Consider the following 25,706-nt stretch of genomic DNA (forward strand, 5'->3'; position numbering starts at 1 on the left):
TAAAAGTAGCAAGGAAACAGACACCAGCGGACAAATATAGCCACTTTCCGGTCTCCTTCCGCGAAGGCAGGGTGCCTCCCAGCGGCTGCCTCTCAACACAGACGCTTCCGGCTTCATGATTGCGTCATTTGAGAGCGTCCCACGACGTCTCCGGCCGAGCTTGCGCGCGGCCTACGACGTTCGGCAATGAGGCGGGCCTTCCGGCCTTCTCCAACATAATTTCCGGCAGACACCGGAAAACCATCCCAGATAGCCTCAGGGGTGCCCGGTGTGGAGAGGTGAGGTTCCGGAGGCCGGCTTCTGTTGGCTCGCGCCTTGCAGCACGCTGCAACCTGCAGTCCTGAGTGTCGGCGCGGATCGGCCGCCCTGAGGCGCCGGGGCAGCATTCGACATGTCGTCGGGCCTCCGCGCCGCAGACTTTCCCCGCTGGAAGCGCCACATCGCGGAGGAACTGAGGCGCCGGGACCGGCTGCAGAGGCAGGCGTTCGAGGAGATCATTCTGCAGTGTGAGCAGCACGCGAGGGCCCGGGGTGGGGAGTGGAACGCGGCGCCGCAGCAGGAACCCCTGGCAGAACTCTGGCTCTGCCCGCGCGCATGGCGTCCTCGGCGGGGACCTTGCGCCCCGCACGCCCCAAACCCTTTCATTGCTTCTCTTCCTTCTTTGACTTAAACCTTGGAAGGGATCATGGAGGGTTCCCCGTCCACGTTCTTTCCACAGCCATCGTTTGTGGTTGTAAATCTGACAACCCAGACGACGCTGATGCATTTAGGTAGTCGAGCTCCAAAAACATCGTGTTTAAGAGATCAAGTTCAAGACAGAGATTGACTTTAAGCATTAACTTGAGAGATGGGCGTTCTCTTCAGAGTTCTGTGGAACTAGTGGTTTTTGACTTCACAGGCCTCCATATTTTTTGTACACATTTCAGTTTTATGATCTGCCCGTTGGATCACAGCCTTTGCCATTATTGAAAGCCTTAAGTGAGAAAGAAGTGGTTTCTTCGCCGCTGTTTGCGATTTTAAGGATGGAAAGTATCCTTTGTATTCTTAAGGAGGGTTCTCAACGAGCATTTTCGTGTCTCGTGTTCCCAGTTTTGCCACTCTGTCTGACGTTTGAAGGAAGAAGTTGTCACTCTTGGATCCTGAGGTCCCATCTGCTTCCTGGGATAACCTGGGCAAAATCTTCCTCCTAAGTTTTTGCGGATAGTGGGATTCGAAATAGCAATTCTGCTGTTTGCCTTCTGATTGGGATAAATCAGTAGTTATTTGTACATTAGAATCATCTGGGGATTTAAAAAAAATAATTGAAAATCAAAATCACCTCAGACTAATAAAACCAGTATAAATAGCAGGATAAATAATACCTTTTCTATGCTTCCCAAGTGGTTCTGATTTGCACACAAATTTGAGTGCTTTAAGTAATTGGCGTGTATTTCATCTTAAATTTTATAAAGCACAAAGGTCAACGATGATTAAGTTTCAGTATGGATTAATGTTGTGATGACATTCGATTTTAGTTTTAAGACACTAATGCCTTTGCTCTTGTTGGATCTCCTGAGAAATGGTCCTTTCACTGCACTTAGTCTCTTTTAAAAGGTGATCAGAAAGGGGATGCTCTCTCTGTAGTGTTGCTCCCTTGTACTCTGGGAGAGCAATGGCTGTTTCTGTAGCTCAGGAATCCGCTTACACATTTCATGGGTTCTGTTCTTGTTTCTCTTTAGAAGATAATGTAGTTAAAAGTCAGACCTTTTCACTTTGCTGGTTTGATGCATCTTTTTTTTTTTCTCTTTTTTTTTCTTTCTCCTTTTTCTTTTTTTCGGAGCTGGGGACGGAACCCAGAGCCTTGCGTTTGCTAAGCAAGCGCTCTACCACTGAGCTAAATCCCCAACCCCTGGTTTGATGCATCTTAAAATGGGAGTGAAGACATTCCATGCCTGCTTCATAAAAACAGATTGTATCTAAGAGCATTAAACACCATCTGTACGGTAAAACATAAATGTCAGGTACTAATAATCTTGGAGACAAATTGAGTCATTTTCGTTATATTTTGATTTGATTTTTTTAATTTGAAAACTGGGTAGCCTACTGGTAGGAGAGAGTCAAACTGAACAGTCAGAAATGGAAAGTATTATTTTAAATAATGAAGATTCTTTCTAAGTTCTGGAGGGATAAGCTGAGATGAATTTCAGGTCCTTAAATAATACTGTTACTTGGAGCAAGGGAATCTGGGACATCCAACAACAACCACAGAAGAAAGAAGTTTCTTGTGTTTATAGCCTTTAGAGGGTGGGACCTCTGCACTTGATAAGCTAGTAAAGGCACTAGGTAGACTATAAAGCTGTAATTTAGGAAGCTAATCCTACTGTCCACCCTACTTTAGATTATATACTAGTATTGGTCAGTTTAGGGACCAATACTAGTGCTGGATAGAGCGTAAGGTCTGGCTGATCTTTAGTCAGTCAGGCTGTTTGATTCGTTGTGAGAAGAGAACTCAGTATGACAGGCCAATGGAGCAGGTTGGACCGACAACCTTTGCTTCCTTGTATCTTTCTTCATAGGCCAGGGCATTGGCCATCTCTTTTCTAGTCTGACTGTGACCTAGTTCATTCTAGCCTTTCAAGCTGATCATTTCTGACCATCTCCCTTGCGTTCCTTGTGTAGTTCCTGTCTGAACCTGAAGAGAAACATGAAGAGAGGCCTTGGGTAGGCATAGGCTCCGTTATCGATCCTTCTCTTTAGGAGAAAGCCTTTATGAAGGAGCCCTCTTAACTGCCGGGTGTCCTTTAAAAGCCCTACCTGCCCTTCTCACAGGATGTCCATCTGTGGTGAAACTGAACGACACCCTCTTTTTTGTCATGCTATTCAAGGAACCACTTCCTCCTAAGGCTCATCAAATGGAGGGCATGGTTTCCTGCACTGTTTTAAGGAGAAGTGGGCTGTCACCGTGCCCCGCTTTGGTTGTATTTTGGATATGTAGCTACCTTCCTTCAAAGTTCTCCGAGGTTCCCACGGTCAGGTTCTTGTTCTGCTTAGTGATGTCGGAACTCAGAATGTGGTGCTTTGTTTTTTGGACTGGGTCTTTTTGTGACCCAGATTGGCCTCCAGCTCAGGTTCTCTTTTAAGCCTACAGGATGCTGAGATTAAAGGCATTGCCCCTGACTCAGAGCTATCCTTTGACTCCCATTTCTCCTTCGAGCATAAGAAGGGCTCTTTAACCAACTGAACATTTTTTTCTTAGGCAATACTGAGCCCTCGAGCCCAAAGCATGCTAGACCACTATACTACTCGCCCACTGAACAACTACACTTGTTCCACAGTCTCCCCATAGTAATCTCATCAGATAACTAGGAAGAACTAGATACTGGGAAAGAGAATCTTAAACCTCACTGTCTTGACTCACATGGCTCCACATGAGTAGACCGTCATGTTTCCTTGTTGTTAATTCGCTTTTTGTTATAGAACTATAGGCTGTGACCTTTTGTGGAGGCATCTTCCCCATTTCTCCCCCTTTAGAGCCCCCACAATCAGACCTTATTGGACTGTACCTTTTGAGTCTGACTACATCTTTCAAGCCCTGTCTGTTCTTTTGAATTCCTGTACTATTTACCATCTCATATGGGCAGAAAGAACTCTTTTATTGCCAAAGTCTTTTCCTATAGAGTTTAAACATAAACTTCTGTCCAATTTTCTGAGCAAGAAACCTCACAGGGGTTTTTGTCATCTTTCTAGTTCAACTTTTTCATATAGCTGCCTACCTTCAGAGTTTTATTTCATCATTGGCAATACGAAGTCTAAATGTTTACATTTACACCTTTAATCCAAGCTGGCGGACCTCTGAGTTTGAGGATAGCCCAGTGTGTACAAAGCAAGTTACAGGACAGACTGGACTACATAAGGAAACCCTGTTTCTAATAATAATAGTAATTATAGCAATACATTAATAAAGACTAAATATTCCATCCTTTTTCCTGTGTTGGCTCCTATGTTTATTTCCAGTCCATTAGTTTTTTTGTTTTTTGTTTTTTTGGTTTGTTTTTTTTTTTTTTTTTTTTTGGTTGTTCCCTGATCTAAAAAGTAGTTAAATTCATCAATAAAGTTTTACAATACCTAACCTTTCATTTTGCTATGGTGCATGGTATTTTGCTCCTACTCCATAGGTGGAAAATAATAAGGTGGAAGCTATTTTAGTTTTCTCTATAGGGGTCATTCTTCCGGGTAAGTGTCCATGGGTCTGGGTCAGACACATCTGAACAATTAAGTTCCTAGATTGCTACATGTGACGAAGCCTACCACAAACATAGTTCGACACCTAATAATGATGACACATGCTCAGGACATCTTGTGCTTCTTGGTCCCAAACTTTGTAAGATCTGCGCATGGTACAATAACAGCTTTTTTTTTTCTTTTTATGTACACAGATACCAAGTTGCTGGAGAAGTCAGATCTTCATTCAGTATTGACCCAGAAACTACAGGCTGAAAAGCACGACGTACCAAATAGGCATGAAATAAGGTATTCCGAAGCAAAGCTGTGTTGTGCATTTTATTGGAAACTTGTCTTACGTTCCCCTCTCTCTCTCTCTCTCTCTCTCTCTCTCTCTCTCTCTCTCTCTCTCTCTCTTGCGTATTTATTTATTTACTTTAGAGGCAAGGCTATAGCCCAGGCTAGTCTTGAATTTGTAGTGATCCTTCTTCAGCTTCCCTGGTGCTGGGATTCTAGGCACACACCAGCATGCCACGCTCAGTTACCACCTTTGAAGCAAACAGACACTATTTTCTAGCCCAGTTTGTCTCAGTTGCCTTCAGATCACAACTCCTAAAATCATGTAACTAAAAGGGTTGTTCAGAAACACACACACACACACACACACACACACACACACACACACACACACACACTTACAGTATTATCAGGTTGAGAAAGTTCTCAAGCCCTGTTCACATGTTACCTATGTGAGTGTTTCTTCTAATCCCCTGGGTTCTACTTTTTGAATAATCAAAAACAGGAGCTATGTCTGGTGTTGCACACCTGTAATTCTAGCATTTGGAAGACAGAGGCAGGCAGATCTCTAAGTCTGAAGCTAGATTGATCTACATAGCAGATTCCAGGCTAGCCAAGGGAACAGAGTGACCCTGTCTTTAAAGGGGTAATAATTAGAAACAGGTGGGTTCCTGAGTAGTCTTCCAGAGCTTTGTTAAACAGGATTAAGTGACAAACATTATTGTAGTACTGGTCTGTTTGATCCCTTTAGCCTGGTGTTTTCAGCTTTAGCTTGTGAAATCAAATTAACAGGTTGCAACAGGCTTTTTTCTTTCAAGAGCTAGATTGAGAAGTAGCAGTCTGTGTTAATGGAAAAGGTGAGTCCTGACAAATACAGGGAGTGATTTGTTTCCGAAGTCTTAATGGAGAGCCATGCCATGGTGCATGGGGCTCACGGTCATTCTGTCCTCTCTCCAGATCATTGTGATGCTTGTGTAGTTGGTGGCTTGTGAGGAGCAGTGCCCATTCTTAATCATGTTGACACCTAGTAATTGTTAAAAACAAGGTAGCTAATTTAAGGTTTTAAGACAAAACCAGAAATGATTCATGTGCCCTGCCACTTACTTCTGCCTATAAACGTATCTTCCACACAGCTTCCTGTCCATCTGGCAGGGTCTTCTGGTGACAGGGTAAGAAAACCCTAGAGAAGAGATGGCTCTGCCCGGCTTGTGTTTTGTCTTTTGCTTAGTCACAGTGCAGGAGATCCTGCGTGTGCGGCCTGAAGAGTCATGTTTAATATGCTCTTTAACAATGCTCTGCTTATTCCTCACTCCCGGAAATGCAGCTTTACCTTGTTCTCTAAATTCAGTCAGCTAAAGATTATATTTCTGTCTGGGTAATCTTTGGGGTTTTTTTGAGACAGGATTTTTCTATGTAGCCCTGGCTGTCCTGGAACTCACTCTGTAAACCAGGCTGGTCTCAAACTCAAGAGATCTGCCTGCCTCTGCCCCCAAAGCACAACAGCAGTCCTGGACTGTCTAGTAAGCTCTTGGTGACTGTCCTAATTAGGTTTCTGTTTCTGTCATAAAAATTGTAACCAAAAGCCACCAGTGGAAGAAAGGGTTTATTTAGTGTATACATCCTAGTCACAGTCCATCATTGAAGGAAACCAACATAGGTACTTGGAAAGACAGGAACTTGCCAGCCGCAACTGCAGCAGAGGCCATGGGGCAACACTGCTTCCCGTGACCCACTCGGCTTGTTTTCTCATACACTCAGGACCACCTGCCTAGGGTTGTCACCCCTCTTGGTGGGCTAGGCCCTAAATCGTTAATCTAAGTGCCCCACATATTTGCCAACTGGGGCCATTTTTCAGTTGAGGTTTCCTTCCCTCAGATGAGCCCAGCTTGTGTCGAGTAATGAAAGCAATCAGCACAGTGACTATATTCCTGTATGATCAACAAATTGATTTGCTGGGGCTGGGGAGGAGCTAATTGTCTGGATTTTATTTGTGGTTGTTTTACTGGAAGTCTGTCTTTCCACAAACATCCATAATGAGCCAGCCTCCTGACTGCCTTGTTTCCATTACTGCTGTCCTTCCACAAGTTGTCTGGGTTCCTCTTTCCCTCCGTGTCCACTCATGCTTTTGAGTTTTTACCTCAGACTTCTGATTCTGTCCAGTAGTTTATTTTGCCACTACCTTTTCATTCCTGAACTATGGCTAGAGTCTCTTTCACTTTAGATTTTTGACTGTAATATGGCCAGGCATTGGGGATGCAGAGGTGAGAGTTAATAAACCCACTTAGTGGGGACAGAAGCCAAGCCAGAGACTGGCACAAAGGGATGTTTGCTTGGAAATGTGTTAAGAGTGTTCGCAGAAGCTAACAGTCCCTTTGTTTCATTGTGAGTAGAAGGAAGTCACTGGTCCCAAAGCAGGGGTGTGGCCTATCCCTTCTTGCCTTGTCCCTAGCAATTTTGGGTGCTGTTTCTATCTGCAAGTTTCCACAGCCTGTTGTCTGCAGTCCACCATCCTAGAAAGTCCTCCCTGTTACTCTTTTCAACCCCTCCCAACCGCGTGTGAGGAATGACTTGATTTCTTACAGCTTTCATTTCATGAGACTTTGTGTTGAATGCCAGCCCATATGCTAGAATACCCTCAATGCTTTGTACATTCCATACTCTATGCACTGGGAGAAAGATTTAGTGAGATACCTTCTGATCATTCTTAAAGTCATCAAGGATGGCTTTAAACAAGGCAGTGTCCATTTTTGTCTGCTGGTTTCTAGTTCCTGGGCTAAGATTAGGGAAGTATTCAGTTGCCTAAAAGGGTGAGGTAAACGAATATTTATGCTTAGATGTACAATAAAACCCATGTATCAGTAGGGCTTGACTTATGTGGTATTACTGTGCTGTTCTAAGACAGGGCCTTGCTGTTTAGCCCTGGCTGTCTTGGAACTCTGTAGAAAAGGCTGGCTTTGAACTCACAGAGCTCCTCCTGCCTCTTCTGGGATTACGGCATCTGTGGCCATGCCACTTGATTATGCTGCTCTTTGCCGTCACCCCTCCCATGCTGCACATATCCTAAATCCTAAGGAGCAGCCCTGTCAGTGTGGATGCTCTGATTTACCGTCCCGCCTTCTTCCCTTTTTCTGTCCCTTTTTTCAGATCAGAGACACCACGAATGAGTATCTGTAGCTCTTGCCAAGAACCTTCTCTTGAACCTTGAATTTTCAGTCGTAGTCAGTCAAAATTTTACAGAATCTCTGAAATAAAAGGAAAATAAAGATTCTGAGTCCCTGGTCCCTGAGCTACTGGGAGCAGGTAGCACTTGTCAAAGTGTGTAGTGCCCACACCTGACAAGAGCTATTGGTGTCTGGTGTCTGTTCTCCCTTGAGCTTTGGAGAAGAGCTCTTTGGGACTGGCAAGCATTCCTTGAGGAGAGATGGCTACTGCTGGATCTGTTTGGGTTTGGGACTGGCAGGCATTCCCTGAGGAGAAATGGTTACTGCTGCTGGATCTGTTTGGATTTGAGTCCAGGTATTTCTCTGATCAGAGTTAGCTGCCCTGCAGGTCTGTTGTGGGGTTTAAGTCTGGGTTTCCACATAGTTTGTTTTACCAGCAGCTGTTAACTGATTAACTTTTATCTCAACCCCTGCACCCTTCTATCCTTCTATTTAGAGCCTTTCACTGGTTTTCCTCATAGTCTTGTTTCTGAGATAATGTCAAATATCTGACAACGTTCCCAAAGCAGAGAGAGCATTGTGGTGTCCTGTGCTCCTGCAGCCTCATGCATGTCTGTACGCTGACCTTACTGGTGAGCTTTCAGTGTGGATGGCTGTAGGAGAATCCTGTCCTGCCTAGACATTTTCCTCCCAGTCTTGACATACAGTTAATGATACCTAGTGTGCTGGTTGCTCAGGTCCCAAGCCTTGAGTCATCTTAGTTCCTGTCAGTCTTTCATTCCCCACATCCACACTTCAGAATGGGTCTAGACTCAACTGTCTCTAGTGGCACCCCTGTGGTGTGAGCTGCCTTCGGTAGTAGGCAATGTTCCCCAATGTCCTGCTAATTGGTCTCACTGTTTCTGCTCCTGCACTACACTCCTTCCCCATCTCAGACTGCTGAACCTTTTGTCAGTGAGTGAATGCATCCCTGCAGTCCAGGAGTGGAGGCTCAGCATAATCTTACTTTCCGAGTCTTGGTTCTTGTTCCCCTTCACTCACACTGTGCCCCTCCCAGTCTGTAGTGTACAGCCTCCTCTACTCAGAGGGCCCATTGCCAGGTAGAGGTGAGTACGTTTTGCCCTTTGTTTCTTCCTGGTCACCTTAGTGAAACCCAGACTTTTCTACCCTGTTCCCTTCCTTTCCTCAGTTGTACTTTGTAACATGTATCTTCACATACTATTTGATTTTGCCCATCTGCTTTTCTTGTCAGATGCCTGAGAACAGGGCTCTGTGCTCCCTTCTTCTGTTCTGGACAGAGCCGGCAGTACCTTGCACAGGGCTGGGATGCAGTCCTTGTAGTAAGTGGGCGCATTGGCTGTTCACCTACACTTTCTTCAGAGCCCCGCCTTTGCTCCTGAGCTGGCCGGCCGGCTGGCCGGCCGGCCGCTGTGATTGTGACTCAGGATTTGCCACTGTTTCAGATACCAGCGTGGTTTGGTAGATTGTGCAGGATTAAATTCTGGATTAGTGATTTATTATTGCCTAGTCAGAAAGGTCTGGAGTCTGACTGTTTATTTCACTCTTTTGTGCATGTTGTCTATGTGTGGCTGATGGTGATTTAGTCCTGGGCACGATGGTGCATGGAATGACAGTCAGCTACAAGAAATGGCCCAGTTGAAGATGAAACACCAGGAAGAGCTGACTGAACTGCACAAGAAGCGTGGGGAGGTAAAGAAAACAATCACTGGCCTGAAGCGTACAGTAATCTGGACGAATTTGGCATTACAAACTCTCCATGAGGCGGGGGTAGGGTGGGAGGTGGGTCAGCAGGCAGCCCAGGATAGGACAGAACAGAGGGAACCGTCAAGCAACATGAGGCCTGTTAGCAGGTGGTGAGCCATAACCAGAGCACCGCTCTTAACAGCAGCCTCAGAAGAATGATAGGGAAGTCTGGAGGAGAAAAAAATTTACTGTGTGATCCCCTAAACGTCTCCCGGATACATCGGCTTTTAAGTGTGAATCCTCAGATATCAGTCATGAGGGCGAGTGTTGTACTCTAGTGTCTGGTCTTAGATTAGACAGCTCTAAAATGAGAAAATGCCTTTACTGTGTTGAGCTGAGTCAGCCACAAGGTGGAAGCATAGACAGTTTCCTCCGTACAGACCTCAGAACCAACTGAGATTCTCAGTAAGAGGCAGCAGCCCAAGCCTCAAAGGCCCTTCTGCCTGCTTTGCAACCATATCCCTTTCCCCTTTAACTTTACCAGCCCACAGGCACTTCTTCTTTCTTAAAAATTAAGGAAATAGTAACCCATCATGTGGTCGAGATTGAAAAGTCTCTCCTTTACAAGAGCATTACTTATCTCCCAGTTAGCTCAGTTGGTGATTGACCTGAATAACCAGATGCAGCAGAAGGACAAGGAGATACAGACGAATGAAGCAAAGTAAGTAGAGACCATGTGTCCTGGGTTCTGGCTGTCGGGTCACATGTGTGTTGTGCTGTGCTGTGCTGTGCTGTGCTGTGCTGTGCTGTGCTGTGCTGTGCTGAGCTGAGCTGAGCTGAGCTGAGCTGCGCCGCGCTGTGCCGCGCTGTGCTGCGCCGTGCTGGTCAGAGCGGGGCTAATGAAAAGGGGACCACCCTGCGCTCAGCCAGAATCTTACTGCAGTGCTTACAGCCTGGCTCTCTTTTCTAAGAAGAGCAGGGGTGGTGCCCTCGGTCTAGGTGCTGTACCTACCTGAGGAAATAAGGATGCACTTGCAAGTGAAGGCTGCAGAGGCATTCAAAGTTCTCCATGACCACTGTGCAGTCACCAGTGTCTTCCACTAGAGGCAGGGCACAGTGGAGAAGCCCATGCCATGTGAGCAGAAAGATTGGTGACTGGTGAGAACTTTGGCAGACTGAGAAGTAGACTCAGTGCCTTGAGCTGCGGAGAGACCCCTGCTGGGCCCTTTGACACTTGGGAAGTGCCTAGAGCTCCCCTTCCTTCCCTCAGGTTCTGTTTCTTCAAAAACTGCTGCCCCTGCCATTTGTGGTCAGTCAGCGCTTCATCCTGGGCACTTGTTGAACTGCACACCAAGGAGCTAGGGGGGCCAGCTGTGGTGGCCGATGTCCCGCTGCTGCTTGCTCAAGCTCACCTAGGTGGTGCTTGCCCAGGTGCCTGGCTGTGTTACAGGGTTCTGATGAGGGAAAGTTCCTCTCAAATGTACTTTCAGGATTGCAGAGTGTTTACAGACCATCTCTGACCTGGAGGCAGACTGCCTGGACCTGCGCACCAAACTGCAGGACCTTGAGGTAGCCAACCAGACCCTGAAGGATGAGTATGATGCCCTGCAGATTACTTTTACTGCCCTAGAAGAGAAACTGAGGAAAACTACTGAGGAGAACCAGGAACTGGTCACCAGGTGGATGGCTGAGAAGGCCCAAGAAGCCAATCGCCTTAATGCGGAGAATGAGAAGGACTCCAGGTGGGACATCCAGCTGCAGCAGTAGGCTCTGGAGTGAATGGAGCAGACCCTGGTTCTTGGGAAAGAAAAATGTGCCTGGCAGCTGTCAGGGTGGTAGGTGGTAGAGGCTCATGAATCAGAAAATACCAGCCACAGTAGAAATGTGGGGACCAGAAAGTACTAGCCACAGTAGAAATGTGAGGACCAGAAAGTACTAGCCACAGTAGAAATGTGGGGATCAGAAAGTACTAGCCACAGTAGAAATGTGGGGATCAGAAAATACTAGCCACAGTAGAAATGTGGGGATCAGAAAATACTAGCCACAGTAGAAATGTGGGGATCAGAAAATACTAGCCACAGTAGAAATGTGGGGACCAGAGCAATTCGCATTTGCAGGAACATCTGCAGCTGCTGAAAGAGATGCTGTTAGGACCTCACTGTTCTAGTGGCATATCCGCTACTACCTCCCAATGCATGAAGCTTTTCAGACCTGGGCAAAAATTCCAACCGCTAATAACAAGACAATAGCTTAATCTCAGGAATTTAAAAGTGAGATTCCTAAATTCATTGTTAATGTTTTTTAATATGGCAAAGTCAGGGTAGGATTTATGGCAGGAATAAAGGATGGGCCACCGGGGTGTCATTTAAATGCATTACATTGAAAAAGGAATTTAAAGCCATTCAGTTAATACTGTTCCACTAAATCCTGATTAAAAACCTCATAAATCCAGAACAAAACAAAGCTTTCGAAAAGAACACCTGTCTGACCAGTAGCCAACATAGTAGGAATTTGTATCTGTGTGACAGGACATGCAGGAGTTTAGAATTCACGTGTGCACACACAGGTGCTGACTATATATCATGATCAGGGTTCACATTCTTACATTCTTCCATTCAGACTGCAAGACCACACTTAAATACATCTATCTGGAAAATCTGTTTGTGGCTCAGTCTGTGAAGAATTTTAATTCATCAATAGTGGTGCTAGGGATCAGTTCTGAAGACTAATGTCGAGTGCCTGCCCTGCCACATTACAGTCTCACATTGGTGGAGAGATTAAGTCCTAGAGGTCAAGTCAGAAAGCAAATGGGTGCTGATTATTTTATGAAAGGTTCCTTAAATAGGAATACTAAAGAAATTTCCAGGCAGAAAATCAAAGAGTGACAGTAAAATTTGTTAGGTTTCTTAAAATTAGAGAACAGCAAATTAAGAAGTGCTCTTTTTTTTTCATCACTGTGTGTGAGTTCTTGTGTATGCACACAAGCAAGGTAAGGAAGGAAAAGCACTACCTGTGAAAGGAAGGAAAGTACCTGTGAAAGTTGGAGAACACTGTGAAATCGGTTCTCCCCTTTATGAGGCTGTCAGGAAACCAAACTCAAATATTATCAAACTTTACAGCAATCAACTTTGTCCACTAGGCTGGAAATGTTCTTTTAAAATAAAGTCTTCTAGTGCAGATATTGGGAAGTGGCAGGTCAGTGGCTTTGGCCCATAGAGTTGACAGAGAAATTGGGTGGCAGGTGTGTTCCAAGTACTGGACGACTGCTTTAGACTGGCCACTTGTTGGGCTTCATCCCAAGGAGGTGGGAGAACTCGTCTACAAACGGGGTTAGTCAAGGCAGCATGTGACTCATAGTGAGGGGAACCGGGTCCTCAGAAGTTGTGACTTGAGCACACATGCAGTGGAATTTTATGATTATGACTACTAAGATTATGCATTTTAGGGTTTTTTTTTTTGATTCATTTTTTAAGATATTTAGTTACCTGTGTATTTATGTGTATGCGCTCTGTCTGCATGTCTGCCTGCGCACCAGGAATGCTGTTTACTGCAGAGCATGGCTTTCTGTGTAGTTCTCGGTGGCCTGGCACTAGCTTTATAGGCCAGGCCTGGCTCTGACTTCAGGTGCTGAGATTGAAGGTGGAGACCACCTCGCCCAGCCTCATCACTATGTATTTGAAGAGTAATCCATAGCTCTAGTTGTTTTGAGATTACAAAACTAGAAATATAAACTATAAAGCGTTCTACTTTTATTTAGGGTTGATGAGATGCTGTTTTCTGTTTGCTTGCTTGTTTGTTTCTTGTTTTTATCTTTTGTATCTTTCTGAAGTTTTCTTGTATAACTAAGGCCTGAACCTATAGGCTTTAGACATGATGGGCAGCTGCCACTCTCAGCCCCTGAAACTCTGACTAAGGAATAATGAGCCTCCCTGTGCATCGTTGCTGTTGCATGTGAACTTGTATTAAATGGTTTAACTATGCCTTAGCTTTCTTGGACAGACTTAGGGTCATGAAGACCCCAGGGGATCTGGTAGTGGCATTGTGTGACTGCAGGTATAGACCCTGGAAAGTGAGTTGTGTAGAAGCACTCTCTTGCTATGCCCTTTCTGCTAGCATAGCCCTGTCTTGGTACTCTTTTTTTTTTCCTTGATTCTAACGGTGTTGGTTGGCTTGGGTCGTTGCAATTACACTGACTGGAGCTGGTGGTCCCTGTTCTGCCTTCCTGGTAGATTATCTTCCCCATAGCCCAGAGCAATGGTTGCTATAAAAGGTGCATTCAGAGGACATCCAGACTATCAGAGAAGCACTAAGGCACCTTGTGCCTCTCTCCTTCATGTTTTTATTCTTACGTTATAGAATAGAAAGGAGAAGGCCTCAGATTGTCTGCCAGCAACTTCTTGTAGACTAGTGTTACACCCTAAGTCCAGGTACTTTTCAGCTATAAGAATGTTTTGATCAATTGTTATCTTGTAAAACTTAATTTTCATTCTTTACAGTGGTTAAAAATATAAGACACCCCTTCACATAACGGACTTGTTCCTTTCCAAAACTCTAATAAGCCATTTAGATGACTTTTCTACATTAGAGGATCTTCAGTAGGGCTTTGAATTTTTTTCAAATAGTTCTTTATTGTACCTCAAAAGCAATGCTAGGGGGCTAGCAAGACAGCTTACCATTCAAAGACACCTGCTGCCAAGACTACTGACCTGTGTTTGATCCCTGGGACCCACATGGTGGGAGAACAGCAACTCTTGCAAGTTCTCCTCAGTCCTCCACACAGGGGCCCTTTGCACTTCCCGTGTGCGCACACACAATGTAAAAACAAAGCCAGTACTAGAATTTTAGTGTGGGGATGAGGTCCTTCACAGGTAAAATTGCCAAGGAAGGGAACAGACCACCTTGACTAAAAAGTAGAGAGACGTGATTTTGGAAGGGGTGGGTGGCAGTGGGTAAGATGCTGACCACTTAGTGGTTTGTCCAAGCCACCAGAGCGCCTTACTCAGGAACAGTGATGCAGGTATCCCTTGGTGTCAGTAGGCCCCACATCTTTGGACTGTAGGTAACTATTTAGATGGTTTTTGCATTTCCTTTGGTAGCCTAAGTCACCTAGAGATAAAGTAATATAAGACTTGAGCATCTGCAGACTGTGATAGTCGCTGAGTTTCTTTATATTTTTGTTTTGTGGTTGGGTTAATAAGATAGTTTACTACAGAAAGGTAAGTCGTAGCCATACTAGCCCTGGGATTAAAAACACCTTTTTGTCCTAGGCAGGCGTGGGTCTTTGCAGGCCGGTTTTCTTTTGTGTGGAAGAGAGCATTTGTCACAGTTGACAGGAGGCTCCCACACAGGGATCTAACTTTGGTCATTAGGCTTGGTGGCGTATACCTTTTAACTGGACCTGGAGCCTTCTTACAGTGGGGAATCTCAGTTGTATTTAGTGTGGGTATTTGGGTGTCTTTGGGCATACTAGCTGTTATTTAAAAAGGCTTAGTGTGGGGAGGGGCATGAGTACATGCAGGTGAACTGGCTGTGACTTGTTCACTGAACCTGAAGTTAGACTGGCACTGAAGATCCTATGTCTGCACTCCCACAGGGGTTAGGCATGTGTCACGCTGGGCCTTTTGTGTAGATGCTGGGATCTGAACTCCGATCCTCATGCTTGTGGCAGTGAGCAAGCACTCTTACCCACTGAGCCATCTCCTCAGTCCTGAACTGAATATTCAATTTTGCCTTCAGAGCTAAAAGTTTGTTGAGTGAAACATGGTGCTTTCATAAACCGGCAAAATTTTACATTTTGCTTGTTCATTTTATTTTTGCAAACAGGAGGCGACAAGCACGGTTGCAGAAGGAGCTTGCAGAAGCAGCAAAGGAACCTCTACCTGTCGAACAGTAAGTGTAGAGAAATTAATCAAAACAGTGCTCCTAATGATTTTTTTATGGTTTTATTTCTTTAAGCACTAAAAAAGAAAAGGTTTATTTTATTATGGGGAAGTATTAGGGATTGGAACTTCAGCCACAGCCCAAAGTTAAACTATTAAAGGCAGAAAATAAAAACCTGTTAGCACCACTGGAAAGGTAGCGTGCACGTGACCACTCCAGTTAGTTTCACTGTGATGGCTTCTTGCTGCACTTAGAAAGAATGTCCTGAAAATGGTCTTTGACCACATTTCAAGTCAGTTACTAGGAATGAAATTTTTAAAGTAATATGTGTTGACTTAGGACTTTTGGATATATCCCCAAATTACTTTCCAAGAAGTTTTTCTTGTTGACTGCAGTCAGCTGTCCATGACTAACTTCCTGCACACAGAGCTGCCTTACTGTTTCTGTAGACACTTGGATCGTTGGCCTTTCTCTCATTAGACTGTGGTCATGTAATCTGTGCTGTGGCTTCAGTCTCTTATTCTTGGTCTGTCATCTTAGTGGACGTTTGTCCGGTTTTCTAAACATAAGCGAGGTCAGCGATCTCAGCAAAAAGAAATGCAACTGAACCAGCAGCTCTTCTTAGTCCGTCTACTGTAGGAGATGGAGAGCCTGGTACGGGAAAGTCTGTTACGTAATGGGTGTTTCAGGAACAGTCCTCTCTGCTCTGATTCATATGGGTTTTCTCCTAGAGTATGTTAGCTTCAGACCCACTGTCACTTAAATGCGTATCAGCTCCTGGAGCTGAGATGCTCAGCGTTTAAAGCAGGGGTGGCTTTTGCTGAGCACCTGGGTTCAGAGCCATCTCTCTCTCCAGCTACAGGATACAGTGCCCTTTTCTGACCTTCCCACATACCCAGCATCATACATACATACATGGAGGCTAAACACACATTAAATGAACTTACACTTTTAAAAAATAAAGCACGTATTGCTTTCTTTTAAGTGGAGAGGAGTGATTTAAACTCAAATGGTCCACCCATGCACCCTTTCACCCTAGAAGAAATGAAAGTTCTCCTGCTAACCTTTGCTCTAGGGGAGAACATGTATATCTCCTGACCTCAAGGGCGAAAACTGGTTTTGCTGTGTGTTTTCAAACCCACAAAGTAAATAAATAGGTCACCTAAAAATGAGATTTGGTTACTTTAAAAAGAAAAACAACAAAAAAGGTAGTGTCATGTCTCTGCCTCTTGTAACCAGTGTAACCAGGTGACTAGATGAAAAGGTCCTGCCTGGGATCCCACATGGAAAGCTTGTGCTGCAGTCCAGTCTGGGAGGGCTTGCTAGAGAGGTTCATCTAACCTGTACTCCTCGGGAATAGAACAGTGTGGGTCAGAGCCATGTATGCTTAGGGGTGGAAGTGGTGACTTGGCAGGACCTGATATTTTCTGGGGTGTGGGCCTTTAGAATCCTGAGACTCTGTCAGTGTAGACTCAGCTCCTCTTGCCGTCTTTCTCCTGTGATTCTCTCAAACTAGATCTAGGAAAGCCAGCCAAGTCGAAAATCAAGCACAGCCTTTTCCCCCTTATTCTCTTCTATACCTCAGCCAAGAGTGTGAGGCAGCTATGTGTAATCCTAGAGTAAATAAGGAAAAATAAATTTACTTATTAGCCTTGGTATAACAGGTTCTTAAGTATATATGCTCATAATCCAGATAATCCTTGAAAGGAAAAAAAAATCTAGCTTTCAAATTCTTAATACACCAAACAGTAGCTGGTGGACTCTTAACTTTTTAAGCTATTTTTCCCATGAAGTTTGCAACACAACAGATCATTAATATTAAAATAATTACTTGCCTTCCCCACAATCAGGAAAGAATTGACCTACAAGAATGTGTAGGAAGAGGAATTCCAGAGGTACCTGGCATCCGCTGGGATAAACACCAAAAAGGAGCATGTTGGACCAGATGATAGCACAGGAAGTGAGCAGAGCGTCCAGCCGTCAGAAGCACATGCATTTAGGTTTTGCGTGTTCTTGGTTGGCATTGTTGGTTTTGAGTAGGTAAAAGAGTTTATATTTCTCAAACATAGTGTAGTTCCCTTTTCTTCTTCATCACTTTGCAACAAAGTCTCCAGAGAGAGTCCATCACTAGAATGTGTTACTGGCCTCTGCAGAGCTCCTGTTTGGGACAGAGATTCTCTTTCATTTCTTTCCAGGGATGATGACATTGAAGTCATTGTAGATGAGACCTCAGATCACACAGAAGAGACCTCTCCTGTGCGAGCCATCAGCAGAGCAGCTACGTGAGTGGACTGGCTGGGTGGGGAAAGGCGAGCTCATCATTGTGCCTTAGTTTGTGGACATGACATGAGAACCTAGTCATATGTGCCCAGAGTCCCCAAGCCCATTCCTCCCCACAGAGAGGACAGTGGGAGGGAGGCAGAGTACGGACAGGTGACCAGGCATTTCTAACACAAATGATGGCCTTCTGAGAGATGGGTGAACCATTAAACTTTACTATACATGATGACCATTCAGAGCCTAGGACACAAGGATAGATATTGTAGGGTTTTGTTAAAATAGCGCTGAAGGAATGTGTTGGATTTACCATGAACACCCAGAAGTTTTTAGGTGAGTTAGACAGATTCCTTGTTATTTGCAGGGAAATCAGGTTAATAAGCCTGGGAAGCCTTTGTTTCTTTAAGACCATAGGCTGGGTTTTCCTTCTCCCTCCTTACTGTTTGCTGGTGGTTCAAATGCTGTGTTGAGTTTGTCTTGACTGGGATTTGGGAATGGAAAGTGTATTCCCAGTTATTGGTTTTTAGGGGCTGTTTTGATTTTGGGGGCAAAATGTTTCTAAGGTTTAAACCTATCCTCCCCTCCTCTTTAGTAAGCGACTCTCGCAGCCTGCTGGAGGCCTTCTGGATTCTATCACTAATATCTTTGGGTAGGTTAGAAGACCTTCACCTTTCCTTTTAAAATGTGTAAATATACCTAAGCATATGTATGTGATGTATTGTTTTAATGTACACCAGAATCTCAGTGGTGCCAAGGACATGGATGCCTTAATTCAGCTTGTCATTTAGCTTCTTCCTCTTTTCTGCGACTTCCTTTCTCTTTATCCTGCTGCGAGCTGATCTATGACCTTTCCCTTTAGTCTGTCCGAATCTCCCCTTTTGGGACATCATTCTTCTGATGCTGCCAGGTGAAAATATTACCCTCTCTCAGCCCAGCATGTGAGTGTGGGTTATTGATAATCGTGCTGATCACACTATGCTGCCCGCCGTCATGATGTCCACATGCTAACCAGGATGCTTTGCATGCTCCTAGGAGTGAATGCTGGAGCCCTTGAGCTGGGCCGTCAGGTTGAGCTCTGTGCAGTCATCACGCTCTTGATGCTTTCTCTTAGCATGCGATTGACTCTGCCTTGACCACAATGTAAAAGCTGAGGGTGGCTGTCAGTAGGCATGGAGATCAGCCTGAAACCGTGTTTCAGAGTGCCAGTGCTCGCCTCCAAGCTAGCTAGTGTGTTAGGTAGAGAAGGCTTTCCCACAGCCGATGGACAGGGGAAGCAGCTTTCATTCAAGACTGCTTCAGTGAGGGCTTTGGAGCCCATGAATTAGCAAACAAGAAGTAAGGTATGTGCTGACGCTTTCTTGTCATTTGAGTGAGATGGTATGAGTCCTGAATTTTGGAGGATGTAGAAAGATGACAGCGATTAGCACAGGCACACTGCTTAAACCAGGTCATCACTGAGGCCTTTCTGGCAGTCTGGTGGATACTGATGCTGTGCAGTTTTGTATGATGTCTGCCTCTGTTATTCCTTAGGAGACGCTCTGTCTCTTCCATCCCAGTCCCCCAAGATGTCGTGGACACTCATCCTGCTTCTGGTAAAGATGTGAGAGTCCCAACTACTGCCTCGTATGTCTTTGTAAGTACGCTTTGTACCCAAGCCCCTCTGAGCCCGGGACGGTAGCAGGGTCTGGAACTAAGTGATCCTTTGAGAGCTACTCTAGGCTGTTCATTGCTGACTTGTCTAGACCTGTTGGCTTTGTGATCTGTAAGGAATTAAGGTATGTTGTGCTTAGTTTCAGCCCACAGAACTTGTTAGGGACATCCTCTGTGGCAGGCAACTGGCTAAAAGGATGAGTGACTTGAGCAAGAGAACACTAGGGATGGAGAAGAAACTAATTTGTACGGTTGTTTTTACCAGTTTGTACGGTTGTTTTTACCAGTTAGCTGCAGTTTAAGGTGAAATTCCTGATGGAGCCTTATGTCTTTCAGAGGCATTAGAGAAATAGTTCATGTTAAAAGTGGGAGCTAGAGAGAAGACTCAGTGGTTGAGAGAGAACTAGCTGCTCTTCCAGAAGACCTGAGTTTGATTTTCAGCATCACATGGCAGCTTACTCCTGTCTGTAAGTTCGGTTCCAGGGGCTCCAACACCCTCTTCTGGCCCCATGAGCACCAGGCATACTCCTGGTGCACAGACACTAATGAATACAAAATACTCTTAGACACACATAAAATTTAAAAATAATGGCGTCCACCAGAGTCAGGTGTTGGTTTCATAAATCAAACTGTATCTGGATGACTCCCACCACTAAGAGCCTGTGATTGGAACTATGGACACAACACTGCGCTGGAAACATTAGAGGTACCTGGGAATCTTAAGTTGGGTTGTAGCAGTAACAGGTAACCTTAGTCCCATTTGGGTTTTAGAACAGAAATTGGTCTAGCCTGAGAAAATGGTCTACCTTGCTCAAAGCCTGGAAAACAGTGGGGAAGCAGAGAGGCATCCTGTCTTGCAATGCCTGGAGTTGGTTAAGGCAAGGCAGGTTTAGGGGGTTGAGGGGACGTGCAGCTCGAGCCTGCTTTCAGTTAGTGGAATGGCTCCTGGGTGGTAGAGCCTTTGGTCCAGGGCACTGGAAGATCGTCGCTGTCAGTCACTGCAATGAGCTGACTGAAGCGCAGGTGTCATGAGTCCTGCTTTGGAGGAGTTGGATAGGGCAGCAGCAGAGCCATACCTTACAGAGGTCAGTGATGATTGGTAAAAGGTCTGATTGCACTGAATGTCACAGCCCCTTCCTTGCCCTCTACTCCCAGCAGCCTGTTTCTCCCCAGCACTTTGAAGTTATGTGCATGGGATAATGTGGCAGCTGATACTTGAGGATTCTGCCAGTGTGTGTTCCGAGAGTGAGCGGTTCACAGCTGACTGCTATCCAACAGAACCCATGATGCAGGAGTCTTGATGAGTGGCGGATGGGTGTGACCGTGCATGATCTCAAGTTTTCAATCTGAGACCTCAGGACAGAATGTTCTTACAGAGGAAAGCTGCACAAGGTGAAAAAGTCAGGTCAGCTACCAGATTGCCAGCCGTTGGACATGAGTGGGAAAGTGGATAATCACATCACCAAAGTCTCAGTCAGTTTGGGAGACGCTGCCTCCCTGGGCTTTGCTATACTCCTGGACTTGGAGTTCTATATCCACTGTTGTGTTGAGGGAGTTTAGTGACACCATCTCTTTCTTCCCCGTCACATGGGATGCTTCAACCTGGTCTCATTTTGAATGTGGGTGTTCATCCATGCTAATCCTAGAAACCCCCTGTGAAAGGGCTGGGCACAGCAGCACATGCTTTTAATCCCAGCACTCAGGAAGCAGAGAGAAGAGAATCTGAGTTAAGTGTCAGCCTGACCCAGAAATCAATTTCTAACCTATCTCAAAAAAACAAACAAAAAAAGGAATTTCTGAATGAAGAACTTACAATTCTCCTAAAAATGACACTTTTTCTGATTTTTTTTAAAATTTTTTTTGGCACAGTGTGGGTCATAACATTTTTTTCTGGTAGATAAACAAAATGAAGCTCCAGGAGGCTAAACACTCGTTGAATGTCACACTTTTAATACATTCTAGGGCCATGTTTCCAGAATGAGTTACACGGACTCACAGTATTAGGACAGGCCAAGAAAACCTTTAGCCCGGGCTGCAGGGATGGCTTAGTGCAGTCTACGAGGGCCTGTGCTCATATCCTCAGAATTCATCTAGAAAGCTGCTGGAAGGCTTTGTGCCCATCACCCAGCACAGGCATGGAGAACAGAAAATTACAGGGTCTTGCTGACTGCCAACATAGCTTCAAATCAGTGAGAAATCCTGCCTCAGGTTACTAAGGCAGATTGAGAAGCCTACGAAGCGCACCCCCACCCCTCCATACACACACACACACACACACACACACACACACACACACACACACACACAAGCTTTCCTTAGGGTGTTGTGTGTTACTAGGTACCTAGATACGAGTGATACACATCAGAGTAAATCTAGTAAGTATTTGGCACGTAAGAGGCAATTCTGAGGCTAGAGAGATGTCTCAGTCGTTAAGTGTGCTTTGCTGCTCTTTTAAGAAGACCTGAATTTGGTTCCCAACTCTCACTTCCTTCAAGGGATCTGATACCTTCTTCTGGCCCACACATACGAAGGCAAACTTCAGGCAATATACTTTAATTTTACGTGCTTTTTTATGGGGTATATTATTGTCCTTCCCACATGCCTTAAACTTTTGGCAGTCTGTCTGCTTTCTGAGGGCTTGGGTTAGAGGGAAGTGTATGTCATCACACCTGGCGCTGATTTTGAATAAATTCCGCATAAGTAAATATAAACCAAACATAGTAGCAGACCCCTGTGCTTAGGAGTGCTTAGGAGACCAAGGTCAGAGGATTACCATTGTAGTTAGGGTTAGCCTGGGCTACACAGTGAGATAGTACTGTATTTGAATGGATGAATTCCTACCACTGCAATTGTGGGGGAATAAAATGAATGAAAGTAGAAACTTGGAGACTTTAGGTGCAGAGATCATGGTTGGATCCAGCTCTGTTTAAGGTTGGGTGTTTGGCAGAAGGTTAAGCATTTGGAGTGTGTATATGTCTTAGGCTCCTGGGTGATGATAAGTCAGCGTAAACAGGGTACTGTCTTACAGGATGCACATGACGGAGAGGTCAATGCAGTACAGTTCAGTCCAGGCTCCCGGTTACTGGCCACTGGAGGCATGGACCGCAGGGTTAAACTTTGGGAAGCATTCGGAGGTAAGAGCTTTGGTGTCCTCGGGGAAGCTCTGGTGACAGCTAAGTGACTTTTTGCTTTATTTTGAATTGATTTCATTTTATTTTGAGTGTTTAATGTATGAGTAGTGGAGTTGGGGCTAGCTGAGGTCACATGTCCTGAAATGTATGCTCTTTGCTCTTTGGGACAGAGTCTCACAGTGAGTGCAGCCTAGCCTGGAACTCATGGCTCCTGCTGTGCCTTCTCCAGGGCTAAGGTCAAAATCCCGTGCTCCTAACACTGAAGCCTTCTCTAGACTCTAGAGCAAAGAGAAAGACGCCGGTTACTGCTTTTGATGTCTGAGCACAAGCAGTTTATTGAACCCTTTGAGCTGAATATATTGATCGTTGGTGAAGCATTGTACCTGTCTGCTCCTTGATTTTCAGGAAAGTGACTCAGCTGAAGCCCTTAGTCTGTAGAAGCCTGCAGGAGTGCCATGCTTTGCTCAGAGACTTACTGTAGGACAGGTGGACTGACTTAAGTGTTAGAAGACGAAGCTCCACCAGGAGGAAACAAATCTTGGCAGATGTGCTTTATAAAAATTAATGAGTATGGGTGTAGCTCAGCGGTAGAGCACTTGCCCAGCTATTAACTAAATAGTAGCATAGTTTTGGTTTTTGGGTCAGTAAACTCCTCTGGGGAGACGAGAAGGGTGAATGGAGGGCTGGAAGAGAAGCACTGTTGGTGAGGGGGTGTCTGCAGGGAGGGAGGTATTGACAGTTGGCTGTCTTGATTGATAGGATTATAGAGTCCAACAATTTTTCAGGCCATAGTGAAATGAACATTACCAAAACAGGAATTATGAAATGTTGGAGGTTGTTCTCAAAATTCTTAGTTTCCATCAATACTGATGGAAGCCCAAACACTGATGTAGCAAAACTCACTGAGAAGGAATGTGAAGCTCTGTGTGTGTCCCACGGGACAGCCTGGAAGCGTGCATGTGACATGCCTTCGTGTGCACCGCAGGACTGGAACTGCAGCGGAATGCCCGTTTCCCTCTGTCTTGTCTGACCGCAGTGCTGCAGGAAGGCTCCTGCTCTGTTAGGAGCTTAATGCTTAAACACATTTACCAAGTTTAATTTTGTTTCATGCAGATAAATGTGAATTCAAGGGCTCCCTGTCTGGCAGCAATGCGGGAATTACAAGCATTGAATTTGATAGTGCTGTAAGTACCCATATCGTGACTTTAGGTTGTTGGGTTTTGATTGTTTTTTAAACAGGGTCACATTTTATATGGCCCTGACTGTCCTAGAACCGGCTGGCCTGCCTCTGCATCCCAAGTGTGCTCCACTGTGCCTGGCTAATTTCAGAGATCTTTTTAAAAAGTAATTTAATTAAAACAGAACAGTAACAATAGAACCACAAGACTTCCACATTCTCTGCAGTTTGAATCCAGTTCCTAGGAGTTGGGGTAGTATCTTCTCTTGAGAAATTTCCCTTTAAAAGAGCCAGGCCAGCAAGATGGCTCAGACACAAGCACTGGCTACCAAGCCTGACAAACCTGTGTTAGGTCTCTCTCTCCCTCTCTCTCTCTCTCTCTCTCTCTCTCTCTCTCTCTCTCTCTCTCTCACACACACACACACACACACACACACACACACACACACCATTTTAAAGAGAATGCCAAGAAAACATTGAACTGCAGGTCATGCTAGCTCAGGGAGCAGAGTAAACCTGTTTGAGGCAGACCTGCAAAGGTTGAGCATTGCAGGCAGAGGAGCAGAGAGAGGAGCTGGAGCAGGGCAGGTCCAGAAACTGCTGAGTGATGGTAACATCTCTGGTGCTCAAGAGTGCTGCTGACTTGATGGAGCTTCTTCTTTGGTTTGATAGCCCCTGTGCCTGCAACGTTTGTTGCCCTCCTTGGGAAAGGTACCATCAATATCTGCTTCTCACGAAGCTGAAATCCTTACCTGAAAGATGGGCACTGGCTAGGTGATAGTCATCTTTGTGCCTCGAGCTCCGGTGCCTGGATATTGGGGAAACATAAGGAAAAAGACTGGTTAGTTGGAAGCATATGGTGTCAGAAGGTTTAGACACTCATGAAGCCATTCCATAAGTCTTGAGAGGAGTTTTTGGCAATTCTGGGGATCAAACCCAGGTACTTGGACATGCTATACAAGTGACTTACCATTGCCCTACCTCAGTCCTGAGAGGTTTTAAAAAAACAGATTCAGAATAAAGCGGTCTGAATGGCCCCTAAAAGCACAGTAGGATTAAGTAGTAGAGCTCCAGAGGAAGGAGAAGAGGAAGATGGGCAGCCTCAAAGATAGGCAGGAGATGAGTTAGAAGAGTGGGGGCCTCCAGGCTCTCTGGTTTGCCCATCAGTATCAGAAAGTCCTGCCTGTTGTTAAGGGGACAGAGGTGAAGGAAATGGTGAATGGGTTGAGTGAGTTCTGATGAGTTTGAGGTGTCTACTGCACTCTTGTAAGGTCAGGTGAATCCAGGAGGAATGACTCAGCTTCAGGCACTGGGTAGGGAGACTTGTCCACACCCTGGCAGTGTGTGTCTAGCTTAGAGGAGTAGTTGAAAGCATCTGAATGCCATCTTAGACCTGAGAACTGGAGATCTGTACTTTATGAACTGAATTTTGCTGTGTTTTTTCCTTTTTATTCTTGTAGGGAGCTTACCTATTAGCAGCTTCAAATGATTTTGCAAGCCGAATCTGGACTGTGGATGATTATCGATTACGGGTAAGACACTGTTGAAAAGGCTAGCATGGTACTCTGATTGCATGTGGCACTCAGTACGTGGTTGTTCAATTAGGAGATTTGTGTACCTCTCTATGGAAATTATATTTAATTCATGTTTTTCTGAGAAAATCTGTATTTTTTCCTATACACTCTTAATTTGCCAAAAAATATGTTGTTTCAACATATTTTCCATGATCAGCTCAGGGCTCTTTGAGTTCTTAAGAACCAGTTATGTTTAATAATCTGTTTTAGCTTAACTTGTCAGTTAAGACACAGGCATATAAATTGTAGCTCTTAAAAGCCTTGAGCCCTAAAAGTTTCCTCACAGTTGGGAGTAGGGATTATAGGAATGCATGGATGTACTTAGTGTGTGAGCTTAGGTGGAAAAGCTGGAAACTGGAGGTGGGTGCAGAGGAAGGAAGAGTGGCTTCAGCTAGTGAGGAAATCTGCATTTTAGCCCAGTTTGGTACCCAGGACAAAGACCAGAACTGGGTTCTAAGAGTTGTGTATCTGATGAAAAGAGGATTTCACAGAGTCCTGAAAGGTAAACCCTGGTGGGGCATTGTAAGTTTGACACAGGTGCTTTTGTGTCTGCCCCACAAAGATGGCATGTCGTTAAAATAAGTATGAGAGCTCTTCAGAGAGAGCCAGTTGCCTAGAGAGGTCCTTGCGGTTATTTTGGTGGTCTGATTGGGTG

At 45.1% G+C, this 25,706-nt stretch overlaps 1 protein-coding gene and 1 non-coding gene across 11 annotated transcripts in view; both read left to right on the forward strand.

The window, feature by feature from the left end:
• Window positions 1–242: 242 nt before the first annotated feature.
• Atg16l1 (autophagy related 16-like 1) overlaps window positions 243–25,706 on the forward strand; it is a 35,461-nt gene continuing 9,997 nt past the window's right edge. The window contains exons 1-13 of one of the 10 annotated variants that reach the window (XR_015628754.1): window positions 243–506; window positions 4,416–4,509; window positions 9,263–9,368; window positions 10,010–10,083; window positions 10,853–11,104; window positions 15,186–15,251; window positions 17,438–17,524; window positions 18,112–18,168; window positions 18,379–18,426; window positions 19,050–20,574; window positions 22,198–22,303; window positions 23,414–23,484; window positions 24,938–25,009. Coding sequence is in view for 6 of the 10 variants with exons in the window: in XM_087566871.1 (XP_087422997.1) it covers window positions 392–506; window positions 4,416–4,509; window positions 9,263–9,368; window positions 10,010–10,083; window positions 10,853–11,104; window positions 15,186–15,251; window positions 17,438–17,524; window positions 18,112–18,168; window positions 18,379–18,426; window positions 19,050–19,152; window positions 22,198–22,303; window positions 23,414–23,484; window positions 24,938–25,009 (1,251 nt within the window). In the remaining 4 variants the exon portion in view is untranslated. Of the gene's footprint in view, window positions 507–4,415; window positions 4,533–6,402; window positions 9,369–10,009; window positions 10,084–10,852; window positions 11,105–15,185; window positions 15,252–17,437; window positions 17,525–18,111; window positions 18,169–18,378; window positions 18,427–19,049; window positions 20,575–22,197; window positions 22,304–23,413; window positions 23,485–24,937; window positions 25,010–25,706 lie in introns of all 10 variants that reach the window. The other 9 variants (XM_087566871.1, XR_015628755.1, XR_015628756.1 and 6 more) reach the window with 9 other exon arrangements.
• Window positions 20,254–20,523, forward strand: Scarna6l (small Cajal body-specific RNA 6 like). Its single transcript, XR_015630028.1, has one exon.

The sequence above is a fragment of the Rattus norvegicus genome, chromosome 9, assembly GCF_021556685.1.
Source record: "Rattus norvegicus strain SHRSP/BbbUtx chromosome 9, alternate assembly SHRSP_T2T, whole genome shotgun sequence".
Taxonomy (NCBI): domain Eukaryota; kingdom Metazoa; phylum Chordata; class Mammalia; order Rodentia; family Muridae; genus Rattus; species Rattus norvegicus.